The sequence below is a fragment of the Nuphar pumila genome, chromosome 14 (assembly GCF_984573655.1).
Source record: "Nuphar pumila chromosome 14, dmNupPumi1.hap1.1, whole genome shotgun sequence".
NCBI classification, from domain to species: Eukaryota; Viridiplantae; Streptophyta; class Magnoliopsida; order Nymphaeales; family Nymphaeaceae; genus Nuphar; species Nuphar pumila.
The window spans coordinates 15,353,709-15,367,031 of record NC_143262.1 but is presented as its reverse complement, the minus strand read 5'-3'; the positions used below and the strand labels follow the sequence as shown (position 1 = coordinate 15,367,031).

At 36.0% G+C, this 13,323-nt stretch overlaps 1 protein-coding gene across 4 annotated transcripts in view; it reads left to right on the top strand.

Moving 5' to 3' along the window:
* The first annotated feature begins 4,030 nt into the window (after nucleotides 1-4,030).
* LOC149816483 (J domain-containing protein spf31-like) overlaps nucleotides 4,031-13,323 on the top strand; it is a 103,536-nt gene continuing 94,243 nt past the window's right edge. For 3 of the 4 annotated variants that reach the window (XR_016427761.1, XM_089988198.1, XM_089988199.1), the window contains exons 1-3: nucleotides 4,035-4,176; nucleotides 8,615-8,705; nucleotides 8,793-8,853. Coding sequence is in view for 3 of the 4 variants with exons in the window: in XM_089988198.1 (XP_089844324.1) it covers nucleotides 4,094-4,176; nucleotides 8,615-8,705; nucleotides 8,793-8,853 (235 nt within the window). In the remaining variant the exon portion in view is untranslated. Of the gene's footprint in view, nucleotides 4,177-8,614; nucleotides 8,706-8,792; nucleotides 8,854-13,323 lie in introns of all 4 variants that reach the window. The other variant, XM_089988200.1, reaches the window with a different exon arrangement.

The following is a 13,323-nucleotide window of genomic DNA, read 5'->3' as shown; positions in this document are numbered from 1 at the left end:
AAGTAGTGTGTTCACAAGCCCACACAAAACTGGACATCCATGTGGAGTAAATCCCACGGCTGCACACAGTGCAAAGCATCACTCCTTGATGACATAAAAATTGATGCACTCGGTTTCAAAAGGAATTTTGTATTCCTTTAAGAATATGAATCGAGACAGGAAACCAACACCATGTCGTTAAAATGAGAGGCATCCTTGCTATCGTGCAACGACAACCCTGCATGATTCCCAATGTCAGGAATCGGGTGTGTAGGCTAGGCCGTGAAGCATGAAGATAATCGACTATCATAAAAAAGAGAAAAACTCAGCAAACAGATCATGCATTCACGAATTTAGGGGTAAAACAGTGAAAAGGGTGACAAGAAAACCAATCCTGATTGGTTGGTTTGGCACTCACGCATTTGTGCTATGCGAACATATATTGAGGCCGTGCAGAAAAGAGAAATAGGAGAAGCAAGCAATTACTCAACTAGACTGAAATGATGAGACCCCCCCTCACGGTTGGGGGGTCATACCCGGCGATACAGGGGTTCGGTCACCTACGGTGGTTCGGATTCAGCAAAAATAGGGGAAACTGAACCCCAACAAAGATGCGCAAATGGGGAAATTGAACCCCAACAAAAAAATTTGCCTATCAATGACATGCATTGTTGAACAAAGGAGGAAAAGAAGAATAGAAAATAAAAATTAGTATAGAGTGTAGCTGCTCACCCAAATTTTTTGATGTCGGCGGTGGAGGCACAGGGTGCAGCTTGCTAACAAGGGGGCAAAATCTGGGGTGCAGCGAGGTCCACGAGTGGCAGTAGCTCACAGATGGCCTCTGACAATGGCGACCCGACGTGGTGAGGGAGGTTGGTTGCGAGAAAAGGTCACCGGCGAGAAGAACAACAAGGAAAGAAGGGGGGGAAGAAGAGAAAAAGGGAAAAGAGAGGAGGGAGAAAAAGAAAAAGGGAAGGAGGTAGAAGAGGATTCATCGACGATGTGAGGGTCGACAATGGTGCCCGACTTCAGCCGATTTTTGAACGGGAAAGGAAAGAGGAGAAGATGGGGTTCGACAGCTACATGAAGGGGTATGAACGAAAATGGAAAAGAAATGAGGTCTGTGTTAGGTTTTACGGGGGTGAAACGTCGGGTCCGAATCAAACCTGATTCGTGCCTGACCTGAGGAACAAAAAGAAAAATGCGAAGACCCTTTTAAAATTTAAAACTAGAAATTTTCATAATGAAATGGGTTGTGTATAAATACGATAATAATAAATTTAATTTAATTGAAGGTTAATAATCATATTTTAGACAAAATTTTGATTTTAAAGTTAATATTCTATTAAATTAAAATATTTTCGAAACTAATTTTATGAACAAAATCTCCTTTTTACGAAAATATTTTGAGAACCATTAAAATGTATCATGTTAAGTTCGAAACACCTAAATGGGTTTGTGACTCATTAAAATGATTAAATTGAATATTTTTAAAATATTTTATTTACCACCATTATTGAAATAACCATTTTACCCTTCTTTGTCAAAAAGATATAATTAAGTATATAAACACACTAAATTTACAATAAAAGATACAAACACAGATTTTAACTTGAAAGAAGACAATTCTTTTATTTATTTTCTCTTAAAATTTTACAGGTTTTACACTAACAACCTTTACTTAGATTTGTCATTTGCATTAGAAGATTGAGTGTCATCCAACTTACTGCAATAATATCTCCAACATTGGTTTGTCCATGTGATTCCACATTCTCTGTAATGATCCTCTCATTGTTAACTGTTTGGGACAATGATATGTTCTCCAAAGGACCGATCTAAATGCATAAATGTGCTTGAGATATATGCACATTATCCACAAGATTTCTATCATTTCATTCATCAATTGGTTTTTGTATATTACTTTTGACTACTTGTACATCACTTTCGATTGCTTCTTGTGTAACTTTGTAACCAACAACTTCTTGTTTAACTTCGCAAAGAATGACTTCTTGATTACTTTTACTAACATCTATAGCTTTACTACTATACCATCATCGTTCAAGACATATATTCATATATGTTGGCCATCTAATTTTGAAGAACACTTATATCGGAGGATCATTGACTCTTCTGCATATCTGATTTTATGAAACATCAAAGCTAAAAATTCTTTATAACCATTGTTTTTAGATACCAATATAGATCTTTAAATAGGTTAATCAATGCTACAATAAAATACCCCTACCCTTTTAGGATCTATCATAATTGCCTGCACCAACCACAACATATCATTCAATTAAAACCAACCACTCAGAAAACCAATAACTCACAATAACCCCTATTCAATGCTTGTGTACATTCAACTCCAACTACATCTATCGAAGGGTGAATGACCAAGATTTGGAAAGATCAACCCCAAAACTGACACTCATTGATATAGGGTTACATAAATAAAACATCCCCAATAGAAAAATATACATAATACATCCATAATAACCAAACAAAAACACCACAAGGCTATTAATTGCCCATATCTACCGAAAAAGAAAAAGTTTAAAAACAACGACAATCACTGAAATGAAGCAAAAACAACTTTTATAGAAATCCACCACAAGGGTACATGAAAAGGGTTAGGGTTATAGAGAAAAGGGTTACCACTCTTTCTACATAAAAAAAAGAACACAAATGCCTATATATGCATGTAAATTCACATGGTAAAATAAAATCTCACATTGCTTAAAGTTGCCCACATGCAAAAGTCCATGAATACCATAATATTTTTATCAATTTCTCATCGAAAGTAGACTTTCACAACAACTAACTCGAAACTCATGATGAAATTTGCACTCTAATCGATTATATATATAAACGTAAATTCACACGTTGAAACCAAATTTTGTATCGCTATAAGTAGTCATCATGCGAAAGTTCATGAATTCCACACTTTTTATGAATTCCACATTGAAAGGTAGACTTCCACAACCATCAACTTGAAACTCTTGACAAAATTTGCAAGGGATTTTCACAAACAATGTCACGATATATCATATTTGTGTGAAATTTGTGATTTATGCAAAAATATCGTACAAATTTCATCTTTAGTGAGATTTAGCGAGATCGGTAGAGCATTGCGATGTATCGCACGAAAATTGAGAGATTAGATCGTGTTAAGGGTAAAAAGGTCCTAAAAAGGTTGAGAACTTGCAAAATTAGATATCGGGCGAATTTTAAAATTTGGGGAAATACATTAAATATGTCATTTTTTACAACCATTTTTCATGTATATATATACAGTTAGAGAGATTTTTCAGTTTATCATTGTAAAGGATGCCAAGGGATTGCATTTGGTTTAGATATTGACCATGTGGTTGCCTATTAAAGAGTTGGAAGAGTTCAGACAAAAAACGAAAAAACACACACTAGTTTTTTTTTTTTTCTGTTTGGTTACAAGGGCCTTAACCCTCATTGAGTTTCAAACCGAGACCCTTGTGTTATCATAAATACAAGGTAAACAATCCAGTCATATGAAATCTGACTATGCTTACTCCGTAGAACCTTCGGGGCAGTAAAAGCAACCATTACCATCCGGGGTTTGATTATAGGGATGCAAACGGTTGGGATTCGGATGGATATATTCAATACCATATTCGACTAACCAGATGTCGACTAAACAGATCTGAATTCAGATGGTGAAAACTGAAAAGCTCATACCAATTACATTTGTACATGTAAATGGATATTTGTGGGATTCAGTAGCAAAAAATCAAAATCATATCCGCATCCTATTACAATCGAACATGGTTTTGGCTTACCAAACGCAACTAAATGGAATCCAATTCGGCCGAATATTGAATAAAATCCGATTCATTGACGTCCTAACTTCAATAAGCGCTCTTCACACCCCCATCACACCTTATTATCGTGTGGGATGGGTCAAACCAACCCACGCCCGACCCGAAATTCATTTAAAAAAGTACGGGTCTACGATGGGTTCGGATCTAACCAACCCGATCCATCATCAGGAGAGAGAGAGAGAGAGAGAGAGAGAGAGACGGTGGGGTTGCGTGGGAGGTGAGAGCGGAAGAAGAAGAAGAAGAAGAAGAAGAAGAGAGGAATGGGAGAGTCGGAGGGGGACCTGCTTCTCAAGAGCTTCTTGGCGGAGGTTAGCGAGGTCGAGAGGGAAAATGAGGTCTCCAGGTCTCTCTCTCTCTTAACCGCAGGTTCTGGTTTTCCTGTAACGATGAAATCGATTCATGGTCTGTGAATAATCTCGGTTGGGAGAACATGGGTTTATGGGTTAAGTATTTACCGGTTGCTTTTGGGCAGTTTGTTGAAGATTTGCAAATTTTGTTAATAATTCACCGCCATGAATCAACTCGGCATTACATTTAGAAATTTGATGTCTTTTCTTTGTTCTTTTTTCCTCTGGGTTGTGATGTCGAACTTAAACTGCACAATCTTGTGATTGGTATCGATTGCACCATATCTGTTAAAGGAAAAAAGGTATGCGCGATACCGACCACTGTCGGGAAAGGCAAGGGATTTCCTTATAGAATCCATATTTCCATAGGGAGAGTTGAGTTTCTGTTGTAATATTAGGTGAAATATGCACCGGGCTCGTCTTGAAGGAGTATCGAAGAATTCTACATTATAATCTCTCTGTAGTACCTACCATACAAGTTGGTTGCGTTCTCATTGTCATGCCCTTATTCTAATTGTCTTTTATCTTTTCGGCGCGTCTGTGAGTTGCTGTTTTTTGGAATTGGATGATGTTCAGTTCGGTTCCTGCTGCTTTACGATGGAAATCTTATGTTATTGTTCCCTTGAAAACAGCATCGCTGCGGAGATTGTTCCTTTCCTCCTTCAAGAAGTCTGCACACTCGATATGCAATTGTTGAAACTAAGCTACCGTACTATTTAAAGCCTCTGAAATGTCACCCATCCCTGGTCCTTTTATATTTGCTGTGTCTTCAATGCTATAATCCTTCGTAAAACAGCAAAAGTTGCTGTGATCCTTTATCGTTTGCTCTTCCTCAAGGTTGAACGGACAAAGCAATGAAACCTTTTGAGGCTGATAGATCCTTGATCATTTTGCTCATGTCAGCTCTCCAGTCGCCAGGTTGTAAGAAATCGCCATGTTCTTACCTTTCGAGTATCCACTAATTTCTAGAGTTGTAATTAGTTGTATGCCTAATTAACTTTGGCTGTGGAGGATAGAAATGCATTTCGGCAAGAAGTAGCGGCACCATCTTTAAATGGGGAGCAATAGGCAGATAATTTCTGGCCATTCTAATATGTGCTCATTATCTGATGAAAGATCATGAGAGGCTCACTCATGGCTCAACCCCTAAACTGTTTACCAGCTTGGTGTTTGGTTATATACCTGATTTCTGAAGCATTATGAGTTTCTTCTCTCTTCTTACCTTGATTCTTATTGATAGTCACAGATCCTTTCTCATTCTTTCTCTCAACTGTCTGCCAGGTTGTAAAATGGCACCATGTGCTTACATATTCTGAATTTCTACCTTCTGGAGTCTTTTAATCTTAGAAAATATACTGATTTCTTCTTGAATTGTAGTTAGCTTTTTCCCTCGACAAGATTGGCCATGGGGCATAGAAATGCAGTTGGGCAGGAATTGGAGTATCACCATCTTTAAACGGGGAGTGATAGGAAGCTAATAATTTGTCATCATAAATATCTGCTTGTCGCTTGGCAGTATTTTTTCTATATAGTTTGTCGACAGAGGGAGATTTACAGGAGGCTCATAGCTCCTAATCAATTTAGAGTTTGGTGCTTGGTATGGAAGTATAGAACTTTGGTGCAGAAGCATTCTGAACTAAAGGAAGCAATTTGAGGCATTATAGTTTTGTGAAACGACCTGGATGAAGGAGGACCCTTTTTGCCAATGTCCAACTTAATCTTAGATTTTTTGGTATCGTTGAGAGAAGATGAAGAAGAGAACATGGCACTGAAGTTAGAATGATACCCAATATAGGTTGTCCCTTTCGATTCTCTCTATTTATATTAAAATACAGGAAAGATTCCACATGAAATAAAGGGTTTACAAACAATACAAACCATCACAAAACTACCCCTGTACGTGTCTTATGAAAAGAATAAACAATACAACTATTCTAACAGCCTCCCTCAAGTTGTACATGGTTTACAACCATGAACAACTTGGACATCAGAAACCAATATCTTTGATTAGTGAGACCTTTTGGTGAAGATATTTGCAATTTGGTTTTCGATCCCAATAAACCTAGCCTCCAGTTCAAGATCTTCAATCTTTTGCCTAATGAAGTGCTCATCTACTTCAATGTGCTTCATCCTGCCATGCTGTATTGGATTCAATGAAATCTTGATTGCACTTTGGTTGTCGCAGTATAACACTACTATAGAATTTTGTTCTCCAATTTCACTGAACAAATGACGAATCCATGTCTTCAGCTTCTCTGCTAGATCCTGCTATAGCCTTTTGCTTCTTGCTGCTACAGGAAACTATATTTCAGCCAATATATACACAATAATCTGAAACTGATTTTCTGTCATCGGGATCTCCTGCCCAATCTGCATCAGAGAGTGCCATAACAGAAAACATATCTTCATTTTGAGACTGTTTAACATATACTAACCTATCTCCAACTGTTCCTTTCAAATACCTGAGAATTCTCTTAATTGCTTCTATATGCTCTGTCCATGGTTCATGCATAAACTGGAAGACCTGATTTAGTGCATGATCTGTATTAGGGTGGGGAAAAGTGAGATATTAAAGCATACCTTCATAAAATTCTCCATCATATGAGCTTAGTTTTCGCCCAAGAGTACTTGGAGTTAGTGAATGCTTACCATCCATCATTCCTGTCTTAGTCAATAAGTCAAGATTATACTTATGTTGGGTCTGCATAAGCTTGTCTCCTTTATGATCAACCTCAATACCAAGAAAATATTTCAACCTCCCTAAATCTTTCATTTGAAAGCTTCTACTCAGAAGATTTTTGATTTCTTGGATATGATTTTCACAACTCCCTATGAATATAATATTATTGTCATAGATAAGTAACATAGTAATCGTATCCATGTCTCTGTATATAAACAATGAATGGTCTAATGCTGACCTTTTGAAGCCATGTTTTTGGATTTCATCATAAAAGCTTTCGAACTAGGATCTTGAGGCTTGCTTCAGCCCATATATGGATCTTTGCAGCCTGCAAACATGAGATACAAGATCCTTCTCACTAAACCCAGGCGGCTGCTCCATGCATACTTATTCTTTAAGGCTCCCATGAAGAAAACATTCTTCACATCGAGTTGATTCAATGACCAACCATAATCTAGAGCAAGAGATAAAATAATTCTTATGGTTCCCATCTTCACTACAGGACTAAAGGTTTCTTCGAAATCCAACCCATACTCTTGTATGGAACCTTTTGCTACGAGACATGCTTTATACCTTTCAATGCTCCCATCTGGCTTGTATTTTATCTTGAATACCCATTTCGAACCAACCACATTCTTATCCTTTGGCCTTCTTACAATCTCCCACATCTGCCACTTATTTAAGGCTTTCATTTCCTTATTCATGGCTTCAATCCATCTGTGATTTTTGCAAGCTTTTGTGAAGGACTTTGGTTCTTGATGCTTTTCAATTTCTGAAATAAAAACTCAGTGATCAAGGCTCCCATCTTTCAATAGGATGACAAACTCTTGATGATCCCTCACAACCTGTTCCTCACTAACAACACTTGACTGTTTATTTTGCTGCTGGCCATTATTAGCATTACCACCACACCTGACATAAACTTGACCATATCTGGAGCTTCCCTGAATCAGTAGATTTGTATTGTCCATAATAGGAGCTGCAACCTTGTCTTTGCCTTGCTGTTCGCCTCAAGGGATATGCTGTTCGTGAGTGACCTCTCCAACATCATGAGAGAATGGAATTTCTGAAAACAATTCAGCACTCAACCATGATTCATAAACTTCAATTTTATCACCTACCTTTTCCTGCATTGCATATAAAAAAACATTCTGAAAGGAGTTTTCATCAAACACCAAGAACTGTTGTGAGTACTCCCAATGGCCCTTTGTGGTTCCTTTTGTGTATAAATAAGGGATGAATCCCCTCTTGTTTGCAATGCTTGTCTCAAGAAATAATCCTCAATAAGATTTATATTTTTTACTGTCTCTTGCTCATTTGTGGGTCGTGCTTGTGTGCTTGTATTTGACCCATAAGTGCTCCTTCTGTTTACACACTTTTGTGTGTTTGTAAAGCCCATAAGAGGCTCTCTATTATTCTTTTTTGTATTTGATTACATTTGTCTCTTAAAAATCTACCTAGGATTAGATAAAGCATTCAGAAGAATGAGGTCCCTTTGCCACCTTTGCCATATACAAGATGCTTATGTTTTAAGCCAATGATATCATCATATCAACTATGTTGAATAAACATTGGATAGTAGCAAATTGGGAGCTTTTAATGAGATGTGCGAAATGGTGGGAATATTTTAACATGATAATGGTGATTCTGTTGAATTTAGTTTTTTATTAATAGAAACACATGCTTCACTGCTGTTGGACATTTATGGTAATTATATTTGCTTTGTTAACTTTGTGGTGCAACTGTTGATGCAGGATACTCTCATGCTTCAAATTAAATGCATTTGAATTTCTTAACCTACCTTTTGATTCATCTGTAGATGATGTTAAGAAGCAATACCGGAAGGTAATCTAATACGGAGCCATGTTATTGGAGACTATGATTTCCTTTTTATATGATGCAAATATTCTTTATTTTCACCAATTTGTGTAGTTATCTTTGCTGGTCCATCCTGACAAGTGCAAGCATCCACAAGCAAAGGAGGCATTTGGAGGTTAGGAGTCCTTTTCATTGTTTTTATGGTTTTCCATAGTAGACATCTGTGTAGAAGCAAGTCAAGTTAGTACTACATTATCAGTTTACTCCATAAATTTGCATATCTGCAATGCCGTTAGGTGATGCACCCAGTATTCGGCCTAATAAAAATTTAGGATGCATATGTTCTAGTTGATTGAGATTGAAGATGGTAAAATGACACAGCAATTTTGAACTATTTTTTCTTCCTGGCCCTTGACTTTCCTTTCTACTCATTTCTTGCTTCTTGATGTAATAAATGCTTTCTTTAACATTGACCTTTTCTCTTGCTGAGGATTCAGAGTATTCTAATTTTCTGATTTTCTAGCTTTTTTATTTCAAGCATAAATTTCTTTCTTTCATGACAATTTTACTAGCCATTGCACCAGTACACCTGAACTGCAAAAATTAATCATACAGCTCATGCAGTATTAGAAAAACAAATACCAATGGAGAACTTGAAAAAAGAAGAGGATGATGCAATCTTTATTTTTTTTGTGCATTTACCTATGCACGTGCATGAGTGCATGTGTCTGCTGATGGGTGTTTGGCAATCACTCTAACGATATTCACCAATATTGGTATTGGAAGTTTTCCAATGATGCATATAGTTGAAAGAAGTAAAAGCTGAAGAAAAAAGGGACTAGCAATTTCATATTGGTGTAAAAAAAGAAAAAATGCTAAAAAATAAGAAAAGGTTTTATTCAAATTGGGATGTGTGATAATGTCATGATATATAGAACTTAGCATATACTTTCAAAATAAAACAATATAATTTCTTGGATATCATTTTATAAAAATCTCACTTGTAACATTTTTATATTTTCAGAACAGGATGGAAATGCTTCTAGCATTGTGTGTAGTTTTTCTCTACTGCCAATGAGAGGCAATCTTTTATTGTTATTTATTTCTATTGTCAAGATTGCTTTTGGGTATTGGTTTGGTAATGACATTGCATTTTCCTGTTAATACAATGTGGCAGCAATCTATATGGGTTATTTTCCATGCATCCATCCTTGTTGAGTTTCTTTTGTTCAATTAAATGATCAAATACAAAAATATTCTTTTTCCTCAATAAGGTGAATAATGTGTTGCATAAGTCTTAATGAGCGAGACACATGCACAAAGTGACTGAGATTCTATTTCACTGCTAAATTTGCATACTGATTTGTATCATAGGAAAATCTTCACAGTCAAATATTCTCAGTTAACATGTAATTTTCAGTTTTCTGTTCTTCCAATTCTTTGTTTTGTTTCTTGTTCATACTCAGCAAGGAAAGAGAAAGCTTAGGAGGTTGCATATGTGCGCATGTGCATGTGCCTTTCTGTGTACCACCTATTTGTTAAAATATGTAATCCATCTGTATATACTATATATATAGTTTATATATATTTATACATGTATGTGTACATACATATGAAAACCTCCCCAATGGAAAACCCTCCCAAATCTCCCCAATGGACGTTTTATTGGATTTTTGGTGTTTTTTTCAAAATTCTGACTGTACAGATGTGATCTATATGTTTGTTTTTATAGGAATCAGTTCTTGGAGCATTTGATTCCGATGTATGGATAGGTTTTTATAAGTTTCAAAATCAACGACATACAATTTTCATAAATTTTTGAGGCTCCAAATGCCCTTTTTTCTATCTAAAATTCATGATCCAAGTGTCAATTTATAGTAAATCAATCATGTTGAACACATCTTTGTGATCAGAATTAAAAAATAAAACACCAAAAAATTTCCATTGGGGAGGTTTGGGAGGGTTTCCATTGGGGGGAGGGGGGTTCATTCCCCCATACATATGTATGTATACATATACATATACATATATATATATATATATACATATACATATATATATACATATACATATATATATACATATACACATATATATATATATATATACTATATATATTTCTTTTTCTTTTTCTTTTGTTATTATATTTTTGGTCAACCAAAGTTGACCTTGACTAGCTCTAATGTCTAGAAAGTCTCTCTACTATCTCATTACTCTCTCCCTCCTCTCTTTTGTGTATGAATAGAGGTTCTTCTCCATTCAAAATATGCTTTTTATATACTTGAGTTGAATCAATAAAATAATATTTTTATATTGTGATCCTTCTTTGTCTGAGCCTTCTTTGTGTGTGCCCTTTGTGAGTTTTGTGAGTGTGTCCTTAGAGGCCACTTTTGTGTTTGTCCATTTTGATTCTTGGTGGACATTTTGGTTCGTCATTGAAGGCTCTTGGTTCCTTACACTATTAATGTGCACGTGTATGTCTCACCTATTAAAGTTGAAGTGGGTATATGATGCATATTTCTTTGCTTTATGAAAAATTCAAAACCCTTTTGGCCATAGTGTCATTTAGTGTTTCCATCGTGTCATTTAGTGTTTTTCTTTGGATTAAGTATTTGGATTCTTTTAAGGAATGTAGTGAACATACATTTGAGCACAAGCGAGAGAACGTCTGGACAACTATTTCTTATGCTAATTTTGAAAAAGAAAAACATTTGGATTCTTCTTTCTTATATTTCTTATCCTTTTTTATATAGATAAAAACATTTTTTCCATAAGTTAATCAAAATGCTGTACTCAACAGATCATATTTGATTTACATATACAGGTTGCAATAGTCTTTTTTGTTTTTCCTGAAGTCGGAAATGCCTAAGCACCTTTCTTTGACGCTGGATCCTTCCATTAGGAGGGGCAATTTGGCATGTGTGTGTACATGCCAAATTGGTACTCGGATGTGACATAAGCCAGATCAATGATCCCTTAAAGGAATTCCTCTCGCATATAGTGGTAGTCCATCTCGATGTGCTTTGTTCTTTCGTGAAAAGTGTTGTTACTGGCAATGTAGATAGTGCTCTTATTGTCGCTACACATCTTCTTTGACGCTCCTATGATAGTGACTCCTATTATCCGCCAACAGTCTTCTCAGTCAAACCACGTCTATTGTGGTTGTGGCCATAACTTGGTACTCAACTTCAATTGGAGAAAGAGAGACCTTTTGCTGCTTTTTGCACCTCCACGAGATTAACGATTCACCTAGAAAAACACATAAACTCGTGGTTGAGTGTCTATTGTTGGGATCTCCTTCCTAATTTGCATCGGCATATGCAAACATGGTTAGTGCATACGTAGATGACATAAAAGGCCTCTAGAAATAGAATTTTTAAGATATCTAATAATACTCAAAAAACTCCCTTGTGAACAGATGTGGGAGTGTGCTGAAACTGACTAGTTGTATGCACAACGTGTGCTATATCAAGTCTCGTAATAGATAAGTAAGAAAGAACTCCAATAAGTTGCTGATAAGGGGTTGGATCGTCTAGAGGCTCCCCATCATCCCCATCATTGATCTTCATCTTGACATTTGTCATTGCTGAAGTGTTAACCTTCTTGTCATCTGTGATTCCAGACCTGAGAATAATAGCAAAAATAAATTTAGATTGAGATAATAAGTGCCCTCTATGGGAATAAACGACTTCTATGCCCAAAAAATATTGTAAAAAACCCAAGTCGGTCATTTTGAACTTAGTCACTTTAAGATATGGGTGTTGATGTTTTAGAACCTTGGAAGTTATGCTGTGATAACAAAAGTGCCATATACATATCCAACAATCACACATTTCATGAACGAACAAAACATATCGACATGGATTGTCACTATGTTCACGAAGAATACTTGAAGGGGACGATTACTCTACCATATGTTCAGTCTGAATTTAAGATTGTAGACTTCTTTACCAAAACTCTTCCTCTACCACGGTTTTTGTTTCTTTTTAACAAACTTTTGGTGATCTCACCGTAAATTTAAATGTGAGTGTTAAAATACGTTATATATATTTATACATATATATACCTAATATACATATATTTATACATATACGTATATCAGGGGCATTTCAGTCTTTTTATGTATTGTAATATATACAATCCAATAGAGACTGTACTGTCTTTTTGTTATTTATTTTTTTTAATGTAAATCGGTGTTGACTAGGTCATAATTCCAACAACTGCCTCTCTTTTCTCCTTTTTTGAACTCCATGTAGAGCTTCTTGTAAATGTAGAGACATGCTTTTCTAAGCATACTTGTTGAGAATACAAAGTTCATTATTTTTTACATTGTGTTCTAGTGAAGTTTGTGGTTTAGATATCTCTTTTATAAGATTGTAATCGGTCCATTAGACATATTGTGTTTGTGCACTTGTGTAGCGTCCTTTGATGTTTGGGTCTATAGTGTATTTTATCATGTACACGTTTCCTTTCTTGCCCCTACTTGTTATGTATATCAGCTGTTTATTATCACTATATATGTCATGTAAAATTGATTTGTATTTAATATATAAGTGAATGAAATAGGGCACACCCCCTGACATTGGGAAACATGCTATGTTAGAGCCGCTATTTCTCTCTTTCTCTCTCTTTCTCTCTCTCGCTG